Raw genomic sequence first — 14,504 nt, forward strand, 5'->3', positions numbered from 1 at the left:
CAAGCGCTAAATATGATCGACATAGATTTTCTTTTTTTTTTCCAACGTTGGCTGTTTTTGCTGCTGCCATATCATGTCAAGTGTCTTGTTCAAACTTGTTCCACCACCACCACCACCACCGTTGTTATCGACAGAGAAAAAAAAATCTGCCAACGAACTCAACAACAAAAAAAAACTTCAATTGCATACACTGCATTTAGTGAAAATTGATTTCATTCGAATCATCATCAGATTGAAAAGAAAAAACGAAACGTAATCAAATAAACATTGTGGTAATCACGTAAGCCAAATTTTTTTTTTGATTGGAAATTGATTCATTTGCTGAAAAGAAAGACGATATCTTTATTCGAAATAAAAATGACCATGTTATTGTTAAACAGGCGACCATCATCATCATCGTTGACAAATGTGAAAAGTTTGTATCGGAACTATTTTTTAAAGATTTGAATCATTCTCATCACTATTCTATTCTAGCTTTAAATAAAGCCCGTAAATGGTGTAAAGCTGTTATATTATCATCATCATCGAAATCCGGATCGGATTCAAATTCCAATATTGAAATCAATGATAATGGTAATGTGGTTGCCATCCGAAGGAATGAAAAGAAAAATCATCATCATCATCATTTCAAGAAAAATGATGATCATAAACGGTAAGTCAATTGATTATGTTTGAACTAAAATTATCAAAATCCTTTTTTTCAAATACGATTCGATTCGATTCGATTTTTGTTTTTTGATCATCATCATCAGTGTGATGTGAAAACAAACATGTATGAGCAAAAATGATCAAGAAAAAAAGCTGTGATATTCAAACAAAAAAATCCTTTTTATTTTTGTATCAATTGTCAATCCATAAAACACATACACACATACAAACAGACACCACAGACTCTTTATCAAAATCATTCACAACATGAAATCATGTTTTGTTCAAATCATTGATTGATTTTTTTCCGAATAAATCAAGTTCAAAAAAACGAGTTGAAAAAAAATCCACCATCATGATTCATACCATATTATGCTTTGTCATCATTATCATCCAAGAAATATGATTTTATCTCAAATGTCAAATCACTTGGTTCATTGTTTTTTTTTGTTGGCTGGTGGTTATTAATATGTCGATATCAGAATAATCATCATCATCATCATCGTCAATGTTGTCAATCAAAATTATGGCTCGATCTTTTTTTAATATTTGGAAAATTTTTTTCCGGTGAAACCATAAAATCCATCCCTAGACACCAATCGATAATTGAAATTAAAATCGAAATGATAATAATTTGATTACTACAAAAACCAAATGCTGTAAAACAAAATCGTATGATGATGATAATGCACGTGCGCACTATATATCGACCTGATAAATGATGATGTTGGTGGCTGGTTGGTTGGTTGGTCTTTTGAATACCAATGGATGATGATATGATGATGTGAGTGCGTGTGTTTTTTTTTATACAGAGGTATATCTTATGGATATTGTTTTTTCTTTATTAGGGACATGTGCCATTGTGATGTATGTTGGTTTGTTGTTGTTATGGTTAAAAAAAATTGTGCGTTTTTGTTGTTTTATATTAACTGGAACACCGCATACACGCACACAAACACACACACAACTTTGACATTTTATTATTTTGTTTCTGTTTTCCAAATCATAAAAACATTTGAATCATAATCATCCACAAATCGGTTGATGGAATTTTTGTTTTTCATTCATTCACTTTTATATAAATATAAATCATCTTGACAACAGCAATCAAATTATCTCCATTTTACAATTTGTCCTTGTGATCATTTGTGATTGATTTCTTGTTTTTTTTTCTCTGTTAAATTACTGTGAACCAAAAAAAATTGAAAATGGATCAAAATTATCTAAGTATGATTTTGGCCAAAAGGTTTGTCTATTTCTTCTTTTTGTTTTTTTTCATTTTTAATTCGATGAAAAATTTTTCCATTTACTAAACAACATGACAATTTGTGATTGCCATCTAGTGCCAGATAGAAATTCAAATGTTTTTTTGTTTTTGTTTTTGTTTTTGTTTTGTTTTGTTATATTTCAAAATATGAAACGCATCAATCAATTCTAATGAATGTCTCTCTTTTTTGTATTTACAAAACACATTCAAATTCACAACACAAACAAGAAAAAAAAATGATACTTGATTTCCCACACACCCACAAAATTAACAACAAAAAAAAAATACTTGTGATCTTATGATCGATTGATTGATTATCAATAATGATGATGAGGATGATGGAAATCAAATAATTTGAACGTGTGTCGTATATCGTACACAATCGTGTTTGTATGCGCGTTTGTATTTTTTGTTTATTTGCATCATTTAATCCAAAAAAAAAAATTAATTGATTAGAATTTATCAAAGTGTACAAAGTTCCGCTCGCTTCGGGTATATAAAAAAAACTTTTTACCATTCAATTTGAATTGTTTTGCTTTTTTTGTTGTTTTGATTAATTGATTTAATTCGGTTTTTTTTCTTTTTTTTTTGGTTTTTGCTTTCAACATCATGTTGGTGGAACAATTCAATTCCTGTTCTAATTCATCATCATCACGGAATACGACAAATGAAACAAATGACAATAATAATAATAATAGTGAGCCAACAAGTGAAAGTTCAACACAGATGCGTGATCGTGCATATGAAATATGTCGAAAATATCTTAGTGGTGAATGGAACAAAATATCAAGTGATGATATGATCTTTAAAACCGTTAGGTTTGTTACTTAATATTTGTTGTCATACCATAATGTCAATTCTTTTTGTTTTGTTCACACACACACACACATAGTGGCGGTTTAAGTAATCTATTATATTATTGTTCATTACCGGCAACACATACACCGGTGACTGGTGAACCAAGTCAAGTATTGTTACGAATGTATGGCCAATTATTGGATAGATATGATACAAAAATTACCGATTCAGTTATAACAATGTTATTATCGGAACGTAAACTTGGACCAAAACTATATGGAATATTTCCAGGTGGCCGTCTTGAAGAATATATTCCTGTAAGTAATCATTATAAATGAACACTTTAATTTGACTATATGTCTATTTGTGTACATGTTTGTGAAACAAAAAATTGTCGGGAAAAAAAAGAAAATTCCAAAATTGCTCATTTGTTGCTCACTCTAAAATATTGGCCATCAATTTTTTTTGACCATTAATGAAAAAAAAATGTGAGATATTGATATGTTCCATGATTGATTTTTTTCCACTTTGCTTCGTTTGTTTGTTCGTTCGTTCGTTTATTCGTTTGTTGTTTTGAAATGTGCGTAAAAACACACACAACCACAACACCAACCCCGTTCGTTTGATTTTTGTCTGCCCAAATTGTTTGATTTGTTTTTTGTTTGTTATTTAATGTGATCTTTTTTAATCCGTTCTTTTTTCTCATTTTTACACACACACACAAAAAAATGTGTTATAAATCTATCTTGTTATGTGTGTATTTTTTCTCAAAAACAAAAATCTAAATATAAAAAAAAATGAAATGAAATTGAAAAAGGCACGAGCAATGGTTTGTAATGAACTTTCAGATCCATTGTATTCAGCGATTATAGCAAGAAAATTGGCAATTGTACATCATTTAAATGTACCGATCAATAAAGAACCAACATGGTTATCGGAATTGTTTGATTTATGGTTGAAACAGACAAGAAAACTAGAAAAGGAAATATCAACAACAACAACATCATCATCATCATCTTCATCAGAAATATCAAAGATTGAACAGGAATTAATACGGTTTGATTTTGAAAATGAGATTAAAATATTATTTCGTATATTGGATCAATGTGAATCACCAGTTGTATTTTGTCATAATGATCTTCAAGAAGGTAATATTTTATTACCATCAGATGATAAGCATTTGTCTAAATTGCTCAATAATAATGTATCGGAATCGACAATAACAACAACAACAACGGCGACGGCAACGACAACCAAAAGTGATGGTGATAATGTCAATGATAATGACGATAATGATAATGGACAAAGATTGAATGGCAATGGCAAACAACAAAAACAACGACGTTCCGATTTCGATGATCATATTGTATTTATTGATTTTGAATTCTGTTCATATAATTATCGTGGTTTTGATTTAGCAAATCATTTTGTGGAACGTATGTTTGATTATTCCAATAGTGAATGGCCACATTATTTTGCATATATGGATCGTTTTCCAAATGATGATGAGAAACGACATTTTATTCGTGAATATCTTAAACAATGTTCGGAGCTTAGTACACCAATACCATTATTGGATAATGAAGAACATCTGATTAAAGAGGTTGATTTCTATGCATTAGCAACACATTTATTATGGACATTATGGGGTATTACTAATGCACGTACATCGAAAATATCATTTGGTTATATGGTGAGTTTTGTTTGTTCACTCACTCGTTTTGATTTGATTAAAATTAAATTTTTTTTTCACCCAAATTCCATTGCAATAGGAATATGGCAAAACACGTCTGGAAGCATATCATATGCATAAAAAATTTGTGCTTGAAAAATATTGCCTTAAAATTGATTGATGATTTGTAGATATATTTATAATTTATTTTTTTTCTATACATACACACCCGTTTATTACATTTATATTTATGATCATCCGTTATTCATCGTGTGTGTGTGTGTCTGGTTATCATCATCACAACAATTTATTTATGAAAAGAAAAAAAAATCCAATTGTTGATCAGTGGTGGTGATTGGTTTTGTTTTGTTGTGATGTTTTATTTTTTTTTTTCACATTTGCATCTTACATGCATTTCATACACACACAGACATGCACACGATAATATTCATAATCTGTTGAAATACACAGCAAAATCAAAAAAATTGTGTCAAATAAGCAAAAATTTTATTTCGATTTTTTTTTTGCATTTATCTGAATTTTTTTCTCTTGAATTTATTTATATACACTGCACAGATACTTTTATTGAAATAAAAAAAATATAATAATAATTATTGATATCAATCATCAATAATTTTTAATTTTTTTAGAAATAGACATAAACATTAATCAGATAATAAAGAGATAGATATAAAGGCGAAACGGTTTGTTATTTTTCTTTAGCAAAACGAAAGTCTAATGTGCACCGTAACGACATCTATCATTGGCAACTTGCAACAATCGAGTAAATGTTAAATGCTATATTTCATTGTTATTATGAATGTATTATTTTACACTAAATTTTTTATTTTTTATAAAAAAAAATTATTATTACACAGCTTTCCAATTCAATTAATGACATAGTTTAAAAATTGCACATTTTTTTCATTTTCATTTATTAGAGATGAAAATGTGTGAGAATATGAATTAATTTTACACTGATCTACAGATGAGATGATGATGTGTTTTTTTATCTTGTCTTTTTACTCATTTGCTCGATGTATATTTGGTAACAGATTTTGTGCCTTCCGATACTGCATGTTTGGCCAATTCTCCCGGTAACAATAATCGTACACTAGTTTGTATCTCTCTTGAAGTAATTGTTGTTCGTTTATTGTTTTGTGCTAATCTCGATGCTTCGGCTGCAATACGTTCAAATATGTCGTTGACAAATGAATTCATTATGGACATTGCCTTCGATGATATTCCTGTATCCGGATGTACTTGTTTCATTACTTTATAGATGTAAATCGAAAATGATTCTTTACGGCGACGATGTTTCTTCTTTTTATCCGATACACGAACAGATTTCTGTGCTTTTCCAGCACTTTTCTTTTCAATCTTACTGGTTGTTGGTGTTGGCGCCATATATGATATGAACGATATTATAAATTGATCAAATAACAATTATATTTGTTGAGTGAAAGACAAAAAATGAAGAAAAAACGCTCAGAGAACAAACACAAATACAACAGGTCGAGTATTTCGAACAAAAAAAAAATTTTCAAAAAAATCGCAATCATTTCCATTTTATATAATCGACAAAATGGTGTACGCAGCACGAGCCAATCAAAATGCACCAATTTTAATCCCATCAATTGTAGAAGCAAAAGCGAAACCTGAAGGCGATACAGCTAGTAGCATTTGAGAATGATGTGGTTGTAGAAACGACTCACGATCATAAGAAAAATTTTTGTTGTTGTTTATTGATCAGCATTGAGCAAAAGAAAAATAAAAACCCAGAAAACAACAACAACGACGACGACGACGAAGACAATTTTTTAAAGTCATTTAAGCATAAGCATCTCTGGTTGATTTGTATTGATCTCTGAAGTTATTTTAATCACCATCATCATGTCTGGTCGCGGAAAAGGTGGTAAAGTCAAATCGAAAGCTAAATCACGTTCATCGCGTGCTGGCCTGCAATTTCCCGTTGGTCGAATACATCGTTTACTTCGTAAAGGTATGAATATGCGATATGATGATGATGATGAAATGAATTTGAATCATTTGTTTGTAACCAAATTAGGTAATTATGCTGAACGTGTTGGTGCCGGTGCACCAGTTTATCTCGCAGCTGTATTGGAATATTTAGCTGCCGAAGTATTAGAATTGGCCGGCAATGCTGCAAGAGATAATAAAAAGACACGTATCATTCCACGTCATTTACAATTGGCCATTCGTAACGATGAAGAATTGAATAAACTATTGAGCGGTGTTACTATCGCACAAGGTGGTGTACTACCAAACATTCAGGCTGTATTGTTGCCGAAGAAAACGGAAAAAACTGCTTAGAATTCATACATAATCTCATCATTATAATGACAACAATCACAGACAGACATGTGACTTATACAAAATTTTGTAAATCAGAATTTCTTGTTTCAATTGCAATTTGTAAAATTCATTTCATTTCATTTAATTAATAAATCATAAACAGACGCATCACATGAAGTAAAAGTTGCACATTTGAACATCATTGATTGACTGAAATAACTTTTTTCAAATTTGTTGGAGCAGTCTTAACTCAAAATCAATTTTATTTACAAAGTAATGAATTATTAATTAATATAAATCAATTTGGTCAATTTGTTTGTTTCCATAATTGCTAAAACAAATAGAAAATGAAAAAATGTTTACATGTTGTCTATGATGTAGATTATTTCATATTTGGCATCGATCGATCGATTGATTGGGATGATTAACCACCAAAACCATATAATGTACGGCCTTGTCGTTTGAGTGCATATACAACATCCATAGCGGTTACCGTTTTACGTTTAGCGTGTTCAGTATATGTAACAGCATCGCGGATAACATTTTCCAGAAATACTTTCAATACGCCACGAGTTTCTTCGTAGATCAAGCCGGAAATACGTTTTACACCACCACGACGAGCCAAACGACGGATAGCTGGTTTGGTGATACCTTGGATGTTATCACGGAGAACTTTACGATGACGTTTGGCGCCACCTTTTCCGAGACCTTTACCACCTTTACCACGGCCAGACATTATTTACGAGAATTTGTCAAAAAAATTGAAGTAACCACAAAAGGCAAGAGATTGCGAGTGAAGATTGGATTGCCAATTTTGGAATTTATATACTCGTAGAGTAAAGCTCGAGTGAACTCAGTCTTGCCGTTGCGCATGTCAAAACGGTGTCGATTTTTTGCGCGAAAACTGCATGGTGATTGCAAAGGTGGTTTTTTTGTAATACTCAAAAGGAATATTTGATTTTTATCAAAAAAACTACTACCAAAACAAAATAAAATCTGGCCTGGTCTGGTATGACAAAAAAAAACGATTTTTTTTTCTTTCAATAAAGCAAAAGCAATGGAATCATGTTTCGTTTGTCGTGTAACGGATTATATGAAAGGATTCCCAGCTGATCGTCAATCATCAATCATTGATCGTTAATCATCAACAACGAAGAAACAAAAAAAACCCTAACATATAAAAAAAGACACGATGCTGCGTTGAAAAATCTCTTAGTGAGTATCATGCTTTAGTTTGTGTTCTGTGTTTTCCTCAAGTTTCTTACATTCATGTACCGATCTTCTTGTTTTTCAGATTTTCATCATTATTCCGAGTGTTCTGGTTTTTGTCTTTACGTTGCACGTAATTAATCGAAGTCGTCTTTACACATCGTCCACTGGATTCAATTTGTCAACACATAACGTTCCATAATTATTCTTCAACACATCTCTCAACTAATTTGCTTTAATCTATTACTATTTGTTCTTCACCATTAAATTAAATAAAGCTTTTATTTTTAACAAACGTCTTTTCAGAGTCATTCACGTTTTCTGTAACAGTCGTCCTTTAATGCATTGAAATAAACTCGAGAAATCGGAATGATTTTATTCAAATGACAAATAACAAAGATTAAAAAATGCTCGAATCTCAATTGGATCAAAATGTGGTCCTAAAAAGGACCGTTTGTATATGAATGATGGATTAGATTAGAATGAAAATTGATGAATTTAAGCACGTTCTCCACGAATTCGGCGAGCTAGCTGGATATCTTTCGGCATAATGGTAACACGTTTTGCATGAATAGCACACAAGTTAGTATCTTCGAATAAACCAACGAGATAGGCTTCCGAAGCTTCTTGCAATGCCATCACAGCCGATGATTGGAATCGAAGATCAGTCTTGAAATCTTGAGCAATTTCACGGACTAATCGTTGGAATGGCAATTTACGGATGAGCAATTCGGTCGATTTTTGGTATCGACGAATTTCTCGAAGAGCAACAGTACCTGGGCGATAACGATGGGGTTTTTTCACACCTCCGGTAGCTGGAGCCGATTTACGAGCAGCTTTGGTTGCCAATTGTTTTCTTGGTGCTTTACCACCAGTTGACTTACGGGCTGTTTGTTTGGTACGAGCCATTTCAAATTATTTTGTTTTCGACTTGAAAATACAATCTTTTCGAGTGCCAATAACAAATGAGTAACGAGACTTGGTGTGAATCGCTTTTTTATACTCGACCATCAGAACAAGACAATACTCGAAGGAGGAGCATGAAAAGAGCGCGAAATTCAAGTTTGGAGGGAAAACCAGTGGGCGGGAACTATTTTTTTAATGCTCATCAAATCGAATGTTTGTTTACAAAACATTAAAAAAAATTGATTGAATACAATTGCATGGATTATTGATTTATATTTTATCGTGCAACATCTAATTTCGATATCATCAAACAAAAATTGATAGTTTGAAAAATACATGTCTTTCATCATTATACTGCTGACTCGATAGCTTCAAAAAAGACTCAAATTGAAAAATGGTACATGAAACCTTAGAGACACTCATGTGTTTTAGTAATAACACAGCTGTATGAATATTTGAAATCGGTAAGTTTGAATCGAAAAAAATTTTTTTTATTAGAAAAGTTTACTAGAAAAAATGCTCTGATTCGTAATTAAATTGTGGTCCTGAAAAGGACCGTTTTATATGATGAATGAAATGATTATTTGCTGGATGTGTATTTGGTGACGGCTTTGGTTCCTTCGGATACGGCATGCTTGGCCAATTCACCAGGTAACAAAAGTCGGACAGCAGTTTGGACTTCTCTTGAGGTGATGGTTGTTCGTTTGTTGTAATGTGACAAACGCGATGATTCAGCAGCAATTCGTTCGAAGATGTCGTTCACAAACGAGTTCATGATTGACATGGCTTTCGATGAAATACCAGTGTCCGGGTGGACTTGCTTCAACACCTTATAGATGTAGATCGAGAAAGATTCTTTACGACGACGATGTTTCTTCTTCTTGTCCGTAGCACGAACAGATTTCTGTGCTTTACCAGATTTTTTGACAGCTTTACCAGTGCTTGGTGGGGCCATTGTTGCAAATTTGTTGTGGAAATTCAAGTTGTTGATCGAAATAACCAAACAAACAGAATAATGATTTTTGCCGTCCATGTTCGACTTATATACGATTCTAAGTGGTGTACGGAGCACGAGCCAATCACATTTCAAGAAAGGAGGAGCTAAAAAATTTGGCGCGTTTTTGCTACGTACACCACTTTTCGAGTGAAACACGGAGTATTTAAGCCAAATCATTGCAATACATTTCTAACATTCGAAATTTTTTTTTGTTTCGCTATTCATTTGCTCATTCACTTCAAATCAAATCGAATTTACAATGTCTGGACGTGGTAAAGGCGGTAAAGTCAAGACCAAAGCCAAGTCTCGTTCATCCCGAGCTGGTCTTCAATTTCCGGTTGGTCGTATCCATCGTTTGTTGCGTAAAGGCAATTACGCTGAACGTGTTGGCGCTGGTGCTCCAGTCTATCTTGCTGCCGTTCTTGAATATTTGGCCGCAGAAGTTCTGGAATTGGCCGGTAATGCAGCCCGTGATAACAAGAAAACCCGTATCATTCCTCGTCACCTTCAATTGGCCATCCGTAACGATGAGGAATTGAACAAATTGTTGAGTGGTGTGACCATTGCCCAAGGTGGTGTGTTGCCCAACATTCAAGCCGTGTTGTTGCCAAAGAAAACTGAAAAAACTGCTTAATTTCATTTACATTTAATTTCATTTTCATCATATAAAACGGTCCTTTTAAGGACCACATTTCATTTACCGAATTCGAGCATTTTTTTGTATAATAAAATTTTCATTTCGTAAATAATTTTATCATTTGAAACACTTTGATTTATTTATCATCACTAGAATATGTGTTGTAGATCAGGGTTATGTTTTGGTTTAATTTTGTGATACTTGATCAAGTTTGTTATTTGTAATAGTATAACCGAAAAAGGTTGAAATAGAAAAAGTATAACCAAAAGAAATAAAGATCAGAATCTCATTTTATTTAAAAACAAAATAAATAGCTCTTAATCTAAATTACAATTGTGGCCCTAAAAAGGACCGTTTTTAATCGATATAGATGAGTATGGAATGAATGGGATGGGGTAAAATGATGTAAAACGGAATTAACCACCAAAACCATACAAAGTACGTCCTTGACGTTTCAAAGCATAAACGACATCCATAGCGGTTACCGTTTTACGTTTAGCGTGTTCAGTATATGTAACAGCATCACGGATAACATTTTCCAAGAATACTTTCAATACGCCACGAGTTTCTTCGTAGATCAAGCCGGAAATACGTTTTACACCACCACGACGAGCCAAACGACGGATAGCTGGTTTGGTGATACCTTGGATGTTATCACGGAGAACTTTACGATGACGTTTAGCGCCACCTTTTCCGAGACCTTTACCACCTTTACCACGGCCAGACATGATTTTCGAGAATTTGACAAAAAAAATTGAAGTAACCACGAAAAAAAAGAGATAGCAAATGAAGATTGGATTGCCAATGCTTGGATTTATATACTCGTAGAGTAGAGCTCGAACAAACTCAGTCTTGTGGTTGAACTTGGCGCATGTCAAAACGTTGCGCGCTCGTTTTAAATCCACAAGAGGATGAAATTTTATCAAAAAATGGCGGTAGAAAATGCACGAATGTCAAGATTCTACAATTGTTTTGTCTTTCTGAATTGTCAGAACTTTGAAATTAAAAAAAACAAGAACTACACGTATCAATCAAATTTTTCGTTGACTTTAGACATGGATTATCCAGATTTAAACATGTTCGCACTATACTTTATGAAACGATTCCGTTTATATTTGAGTCTTGTCAAGAATATGAAAGTTGTTTCAATCCAAATAAAATGTTGGTAACCAGAAGAAGAAAATTCATTCTGAAATTATGATTTAATTTTTGTTGATCATTTGAGGTACTTTATTATTATGGAATCATGGAATCTTTTATATATCAAATCGAAATCGTTATCCATTTATAATATGGTGAAGAGATGTTTTGGTTCAAAATGGGGTTTGAATTTTGATGTTTTATGAACTACCAATTGATCTTCGTATTGAATATTTAACGAATATTTATCGTATAAATCATTCTCTACCTGTTACATGGCTTAATGATTGTAGATTTCAATTGGATATTATCATTATCATATTTTTACTGATGGTTCCAAGTTGAATGGCCGTGCCGTGTTGTCATTGAGCCGGACACTGATCAAATTGTTCTAGTTTGGTGCACAGGATTCGTCAATCTAATTCTAGACATTTCTGGTTAAATTGGGTTCGAGCACATTCTGGTGTTTATGGTAATGAAATGGCTCAAATCAATTGTGAAGAATATTGTTCGATTTAATTGGAATCAAGATGGATTTCATTTTGAGTCAATTTTTGTTTGGTCATGACAGATTTGGGGAATATCTGACTAGATTTAGCATTTGGTCTGTCGATGTTTGCGGTTTCTGAGAGAGCGTTCTTTACTGGAACTGCGGATTGGTTGTTTGTTGTTTATTTTTTGTTAAGGCGAATAAAATTGTAATTAAAAAACAAAACAAAAAAAGAAGAAAAAAACACTGACACAAGACGGAATGTTATTGTTCGAATCCTCTATTGAGCATGCTCCTCGACTTTGTTTCTCTTTCTCTTCTCTTTTTTTGCCCGTCTGACAATTTATTTTTACTAAAAGACCATAATGAATCAATTGATGGGATCGATTTTTTACAACTTCCAATAACTTCCGGTGGGTAAATTTAGCATCATTGGAAAGAAAATTTCATGAGAAAAATTTTAATACTAAATTCATTGCAATTAATGCTCAATTCATTAAAGTATTGGCCATTGATTTCAAGAATACATTATGTCTATCAGAGTGTTTACGTTGTGGACGTTTTAGTCAATTTGCGTCAATTCTTGGCTGTGAATCCGAAATTTTTTTCCGTGATCGTAAACTACAATAACTAGGCTTTCGATTGATACGAAAATCATTTGGATACATTAATGATTTCCTGGATAAAATTCCACATTAATCGCGATGAACAAACCGTATTTGACGCGACAAACTTTTTCATCAACTTTGACTGGATTTTTGACGCTGTTATCAATAATTGTTCTGAAAAATTTTCACGTCATTAGAAAGCATATTCATTACTGAATTCAATGATGTCAAATTTGTCAGAATCAATCAAGGATTCGATAGTAAAACGGATCAAAAACTGAATGAACAAAACACAATTATGGCCACAATGGTTTATTTTGCCACAGTGATTTTGTTGTGAGTTCGCTCGTAATTCAGTCAGTTAGGTATATATATCGTCGCTCGTCGTCGTCGCGCTACTACTTGCTATTCGTCATTCGTTCAAACTGCAACTATCGTTCGTGCAGATTTTTCGTTTCGTAAACAATTATTGTCACGCTCGTTATATCGTAACGATTTATTCCTTGTTCAATTCATTTTGATTCTCTTTGAAACAACAACAATGGCTGAAACTGTCGCATCCGCTGCTGCAGCTGCCGCTGCTCAAGCACAACAACAAACTAAACCGAAAAAAGCTTCTGGAGCTAAAAAATCTGCAAAGCCAAAAACGGTCGCAACTCATCCACCAGTGGCTCAAATGGTCAAAGCAGCTATTGTAGCGTTGAAAGAACGTAATGGTTCATCATTGCAAGCCATCAAGAAATACATCCAATCCAATTATAGTGTTGATATCGAACGCATGTCACCGTTCATTCGAAAACATTTGAAAAGTGCCGTTGCAAAAGGCTTGTTGATCCAATCGAAAGGCAAAGGTGCTTCTGGTTCATTCAAATTGAACAAAGGTGAAAAGAAAGAAGCTAAAGCCAAAAAACCGAAAACTGTCAAAGCAGCCAAAACGGTGAAAAAAGAAAAACCTGCTGGCGTGAAAAAAGCTAAACCATCATCGAAACCTAAATCGGCTGCCGTTACGGCTACTGCTACCACTGTTGCTGGAACCAAAAAGGTAAAACCATCGAAACCAGCTAAATCGCCGGCAAAAGAAGGACAGGAAAAGAAAGCCAAGATTGAAAAGAAACGTAAAGCACCAAAATCGCCGAAAAAACCAATGGTTAAATCAACAACATCGGCTCCGGCTAAAAAAGCTAAACCAGCCAAATCGCCATCAAAAAAAGCAGCAGCTAAAAAACCGTCGACAACGAAAAAAGCAGCCGCTGGTGGAACAAAGAAGTGATCGGATTGAATTGAAATTTTTTTCTTTTTTCATACATAACCAATATAATCGAAATATATCGAAACATTTCTCATCCATGACATGAACATTTAATGATAGTACCTCTCTGATTGTATATCATTCTCATATGATTGTTTATTATTACATTTTTTCGCTTGTATAGTTTTACATCAAACATTCATACACATGATACATATTTGCAAACAAAAACCAAATTCATGATTGATTATTCTTTGACCGTGAATAAATTTGTTTCATTCATCATAATTTGTTTTGAATTGGTATATTTTTCTTCAAACAGAGAAAAAGATAAAGAAGGAATGAGAGGTGAGAAAAAAAATGATAAAAATTCTTTAATCAATCATTTAATAGATAAAAAATATTATAACAAACAAACATAGGAATGGGTGTGTGTTACGGTACTTTGTTAGTTATTTGTATTCGAACGTTTGCCACCAAAACCTTTACGTAGATTCTAAAAAGTTTTTGAAAAAAGTAGAAAAGAAAATTAGACAACAAAATTTTGTTTTCCATTGAAAATGGGTA

General features: G+C 32.9%; 8 protein-coding genes across 11 annotated transcripts; 4 read left to right on the top strand and 4 right to left on the bottom strand.

Annotated features, from left to right (window-relative positions):
- The first annotated feature begins 61 nt into the window (after window positions 1-61).
- LOC124497916 (choline/ethanolamine kinase) lies at window positions 62-5,006 on the top strand. 3 transcript variants are annotated; one of them, XM_047061601.2, is made up of 9 exons: window positions 66-280; window positions 381-415; window positions 475-652; window positions 753-1,432; window positions 1,497-1,894; window positions 2,614-2,733; window positions 2,808-3,030; window positions 3,531-4,406; window positions 4,486-5,006. In XM_047061601.2, the coding sequence occupies exons 5-9, from the start codon at window positions 1,857-1,859 to the stop codon at window positions 4,564-4,566; spliced, it is 1,338 nt and encodes a 445-aa protein (XP_046917557.2). In that variant the 5' UTR covers window positions 66-280; window positions 381-415; window positions 475-652; window positions 753-1,432; window positions 1,497-1,856; the 3' UTR covers window positions 4,567-5,006. The 3 variants fall into 3 exon arrangements, with proteins under 3 accessions (XP_075590404.1, XP_046917557.2, XP_046917558.2); XM_075734289.1 differs by lacking the exons at window positions 753-1,432; window positions 1,497-1,894 and having other exon boundaries at window positions 62-415; XM_047061602.2 differs by lacking the exons at window positions 66-280; window positions 381-415; window positions 475-652; window positions 753-1,432; window positions 1,497-1,894 and adding an exon at window positions 1,963-2,407.
- A 190-nt stretch (window positions 5,007-5,196) lies between these two features.
- Window positions 5,197-5,792, bottom strand: LOC124497921 (histone H2B). Its single transcript, XM_047061606.2, has one exon. It carries the CDS (start codon window positions 5,790-5,792, stop codon window positions 5,412-5,414), a length of 381 nt encoding a protein of 126 aa, XP_046917562.1. The 3' UTR covers window positions 5,197-5,411.
- Window positions 5,793-6,110: 318 nt separating this feature from the next.
- Window positions 6,111-6,903, top strand: LOC124497922 (histone H2A). 2 transcript variants are annotated; one of them, XM_047061608.2, is made up of 2 exons: window positions 6,111-6,387; window positions 6,454-6,903. In XM_047061608.2, exons 1-2 carry the CDS (start codon window positions 6,279-6,281, stop codon window positions 6,717-6,719), a joined length of 375 nt encoding a protein of 124 aa, XP_046917564.1. In that variant the 5' UTR covers window positions 6,111-6,278; the 3' UTR covers window positions 6,720-6,903. The 2 variants fall into 2 exon arrangements, with proteins under 2 accessions (XP_046917564.1, XP_075590412.1); XM_075734297.1 differs by having other exon boundaries at window positions 6,112-6,381.
- Window positions 6,904-6,940: 37 nt separating this feature from the next.
- Window positions 6,941-7,518, bottom strand: LOC124497927 (histone H4). The gene has a single exon (XM_047061612.2). The coding sequence runs from the start codon at window positions 7,435-7,437 to the stop codon at window positions 7,126-7,128; it is 312 nt and encodes a 103-aa protein (XP_046917568.1). The 5' UTR covers window positions 7,438-7,518; the 3' UTR covers window positions 6,941-7,125.
- A 743-nt stretch (window positions 7,519-8,261) lies between these two features.
- Window positions 8,262-8,890, bottom strand: LOC124497925 (histone H3). The gene has a single exon (XM_047061610.2). The coding sequence runs from the start codon at window positions 8,817-8,819 to the stop codon at window positions 8,409-8,411; it is 411 nt and encodes a 136-aa protein (XP_046917566.1). The 5' UTR covers window positions 8,820-8,890; the 3' UTR covers window positions 8,262-8,408.
- Window positions 8,891-10,026: 1,136 nt separating this feature from the next.
- Window positions 10,027-10,562, top strand: LOC124497926 (histone H2A). Its single transcript, XM_047061611.2, has one exon. The coding sequence runs from the start codon at window positions 10,073-10,075 to the stop codon at window positions 10,445-10,447; it is 375 nt and encodes a 124-aa protein (XP_046917567.1). The 5' UTR covers window positions 10,027-10,072; the 3' UTR covers window positions 10,448-10,562.
- Window positions 10,563-10,722: 160 nt separating this feature from the next.
- LOC124497929 (histone H4) lies at window positions 10,723-11,245 on the bottom strand. Its single transcript, XM_047061613.2, has one exon. It carries the CDS (start codon window positions 11,176-11,178, stop codon window positions 10,867-10,869), a length of 312 nt encoding a protein of 103 aa, XP_046917569.1. The 5' UTR covers window positions 11,179-11,245; the 3' UTR covers window positions 10,723-10,866.
- A 1,843-nt stretch (window positions 11,246-13,088) lies between these two features.
- LOC124497924 (uncharacterized) lies at window positions 13,089-14,225 on the top strand. Its single transcript, XM_047061609.2, has one exon. It carries the CDS (start codon window positions 13,230-13,232, stop codon window positions 13,956-13,958), a length of 729 nt encoding a protein of 242 aa, XP_046917565.2. The 5' UTR covers window positions 13,089-13,229; the 3' UTR covers window positions 13,959-14,225.
- The last annotated feature ends 279 nt before the right edge of the window (window positions 14,226-14,504 follow it).

This window comes from Dermatophagoides farinae, chromosome 9 (genome assembly GCF_024713945.1).
Source record: "Dermatophagoides farinae isolate YC_2012a chromosome 9, ASM2471394v1, whole genome shotgun sequence".
Classification (NCBI taxonomy): Eukaryota; Metazoa; Arthropoda; class Arachnida; order Sarcoptiformes; family Pyroglyphidae; genus Dermatophagoides; species Dermatophagoides farinae.

What these genes read in the sequence shown, in the direction of transcription:
- LOC124497929 (XM_047061613.2), bottom strand. Translation starts at nt 11,178, where the DNA reads ATGTCTGGCCGTGGTAAAGGTGGTAAAGGTCTCGGAAAAGGTGGCGCT.
- LOC124497924 (XM_047061609.2), top strand. Translation starts at nt 13,230, where the DNA reads ATGGCTGAAACTGTCGCATCCGCTGCTGCAGCTGCCGCTGCTCAAGCA.
- LOC124497926 (XM_047061611.2), top strand. Translation starts at nt 10,073, where the DNA reads ATGTCTGGACGTGGTAAAGGCGGTAAAGTCAAGACCAAAGCCAAGTCT.
- LOC124497922 (XM_047061608.2), top strand. Translation starts at nt 6,279, where the DNA reads ATGTCTGGTCGCGGAAAAGGTGGTAAAGTCAAATCGAAAGCTAAATCA. An exon ending in ACATCGTTTACTTCGTAAAG is followed by an intron (nt 6,388 to 6,453) that starts GTATGAATATGC and finishes TAACCAAATTAG; the next exon opens with GTAATTATGCTGAACGTGTT.
- LOC124497921 (XM_047061606.2), bottom strand. Translation starts at nt 5,792, where the DNA reads ATGGCGCCAACACCAACAACCAGTAAGATTGAAAAGAAAAGTGCTGGA.
- LOC124497916 (XM_075734289.1), top strand. Translation starts at nt 358, where the DNA reads ATGACCATGTTATTGTTAAACAGGCGACCATCATCATCATCGTTGACA. An exon ending in ATCGTTGACAAATGTGAAAA is followed by an intron (nt 416 to 474) that starts GTTTGTATCGGA and finishes ATTCTATTCTAG; the next exon opens with CTTTAAATAAAGCCCGTAAA. An exon ending in ATGATCTTTAAAACCGTTAG is followed by an intron (nt 2,734 to 2,807) that starts GTTTGTTACTTA and finishes ACACACACATAG; the next exon opens with TGGCGGTTTAAGTAATCTAT.
- LOC124497925 (XM_047061610.2), bottom strand. Translation starts at nt 8,819, where the DNA reads ATGGCTCGTACCAAACAAACAGCCCGTAAGTCAACTGGTGGTAAAGCA.
- LOC124497927 (XM_047061612.2), bottom strand. Translation starts at nt 7,437, where the DNA reads ATGTCTGGCCGTGGTAAAGGTGGTAAAGGTCTCGGAAAAGGTGGCGCC.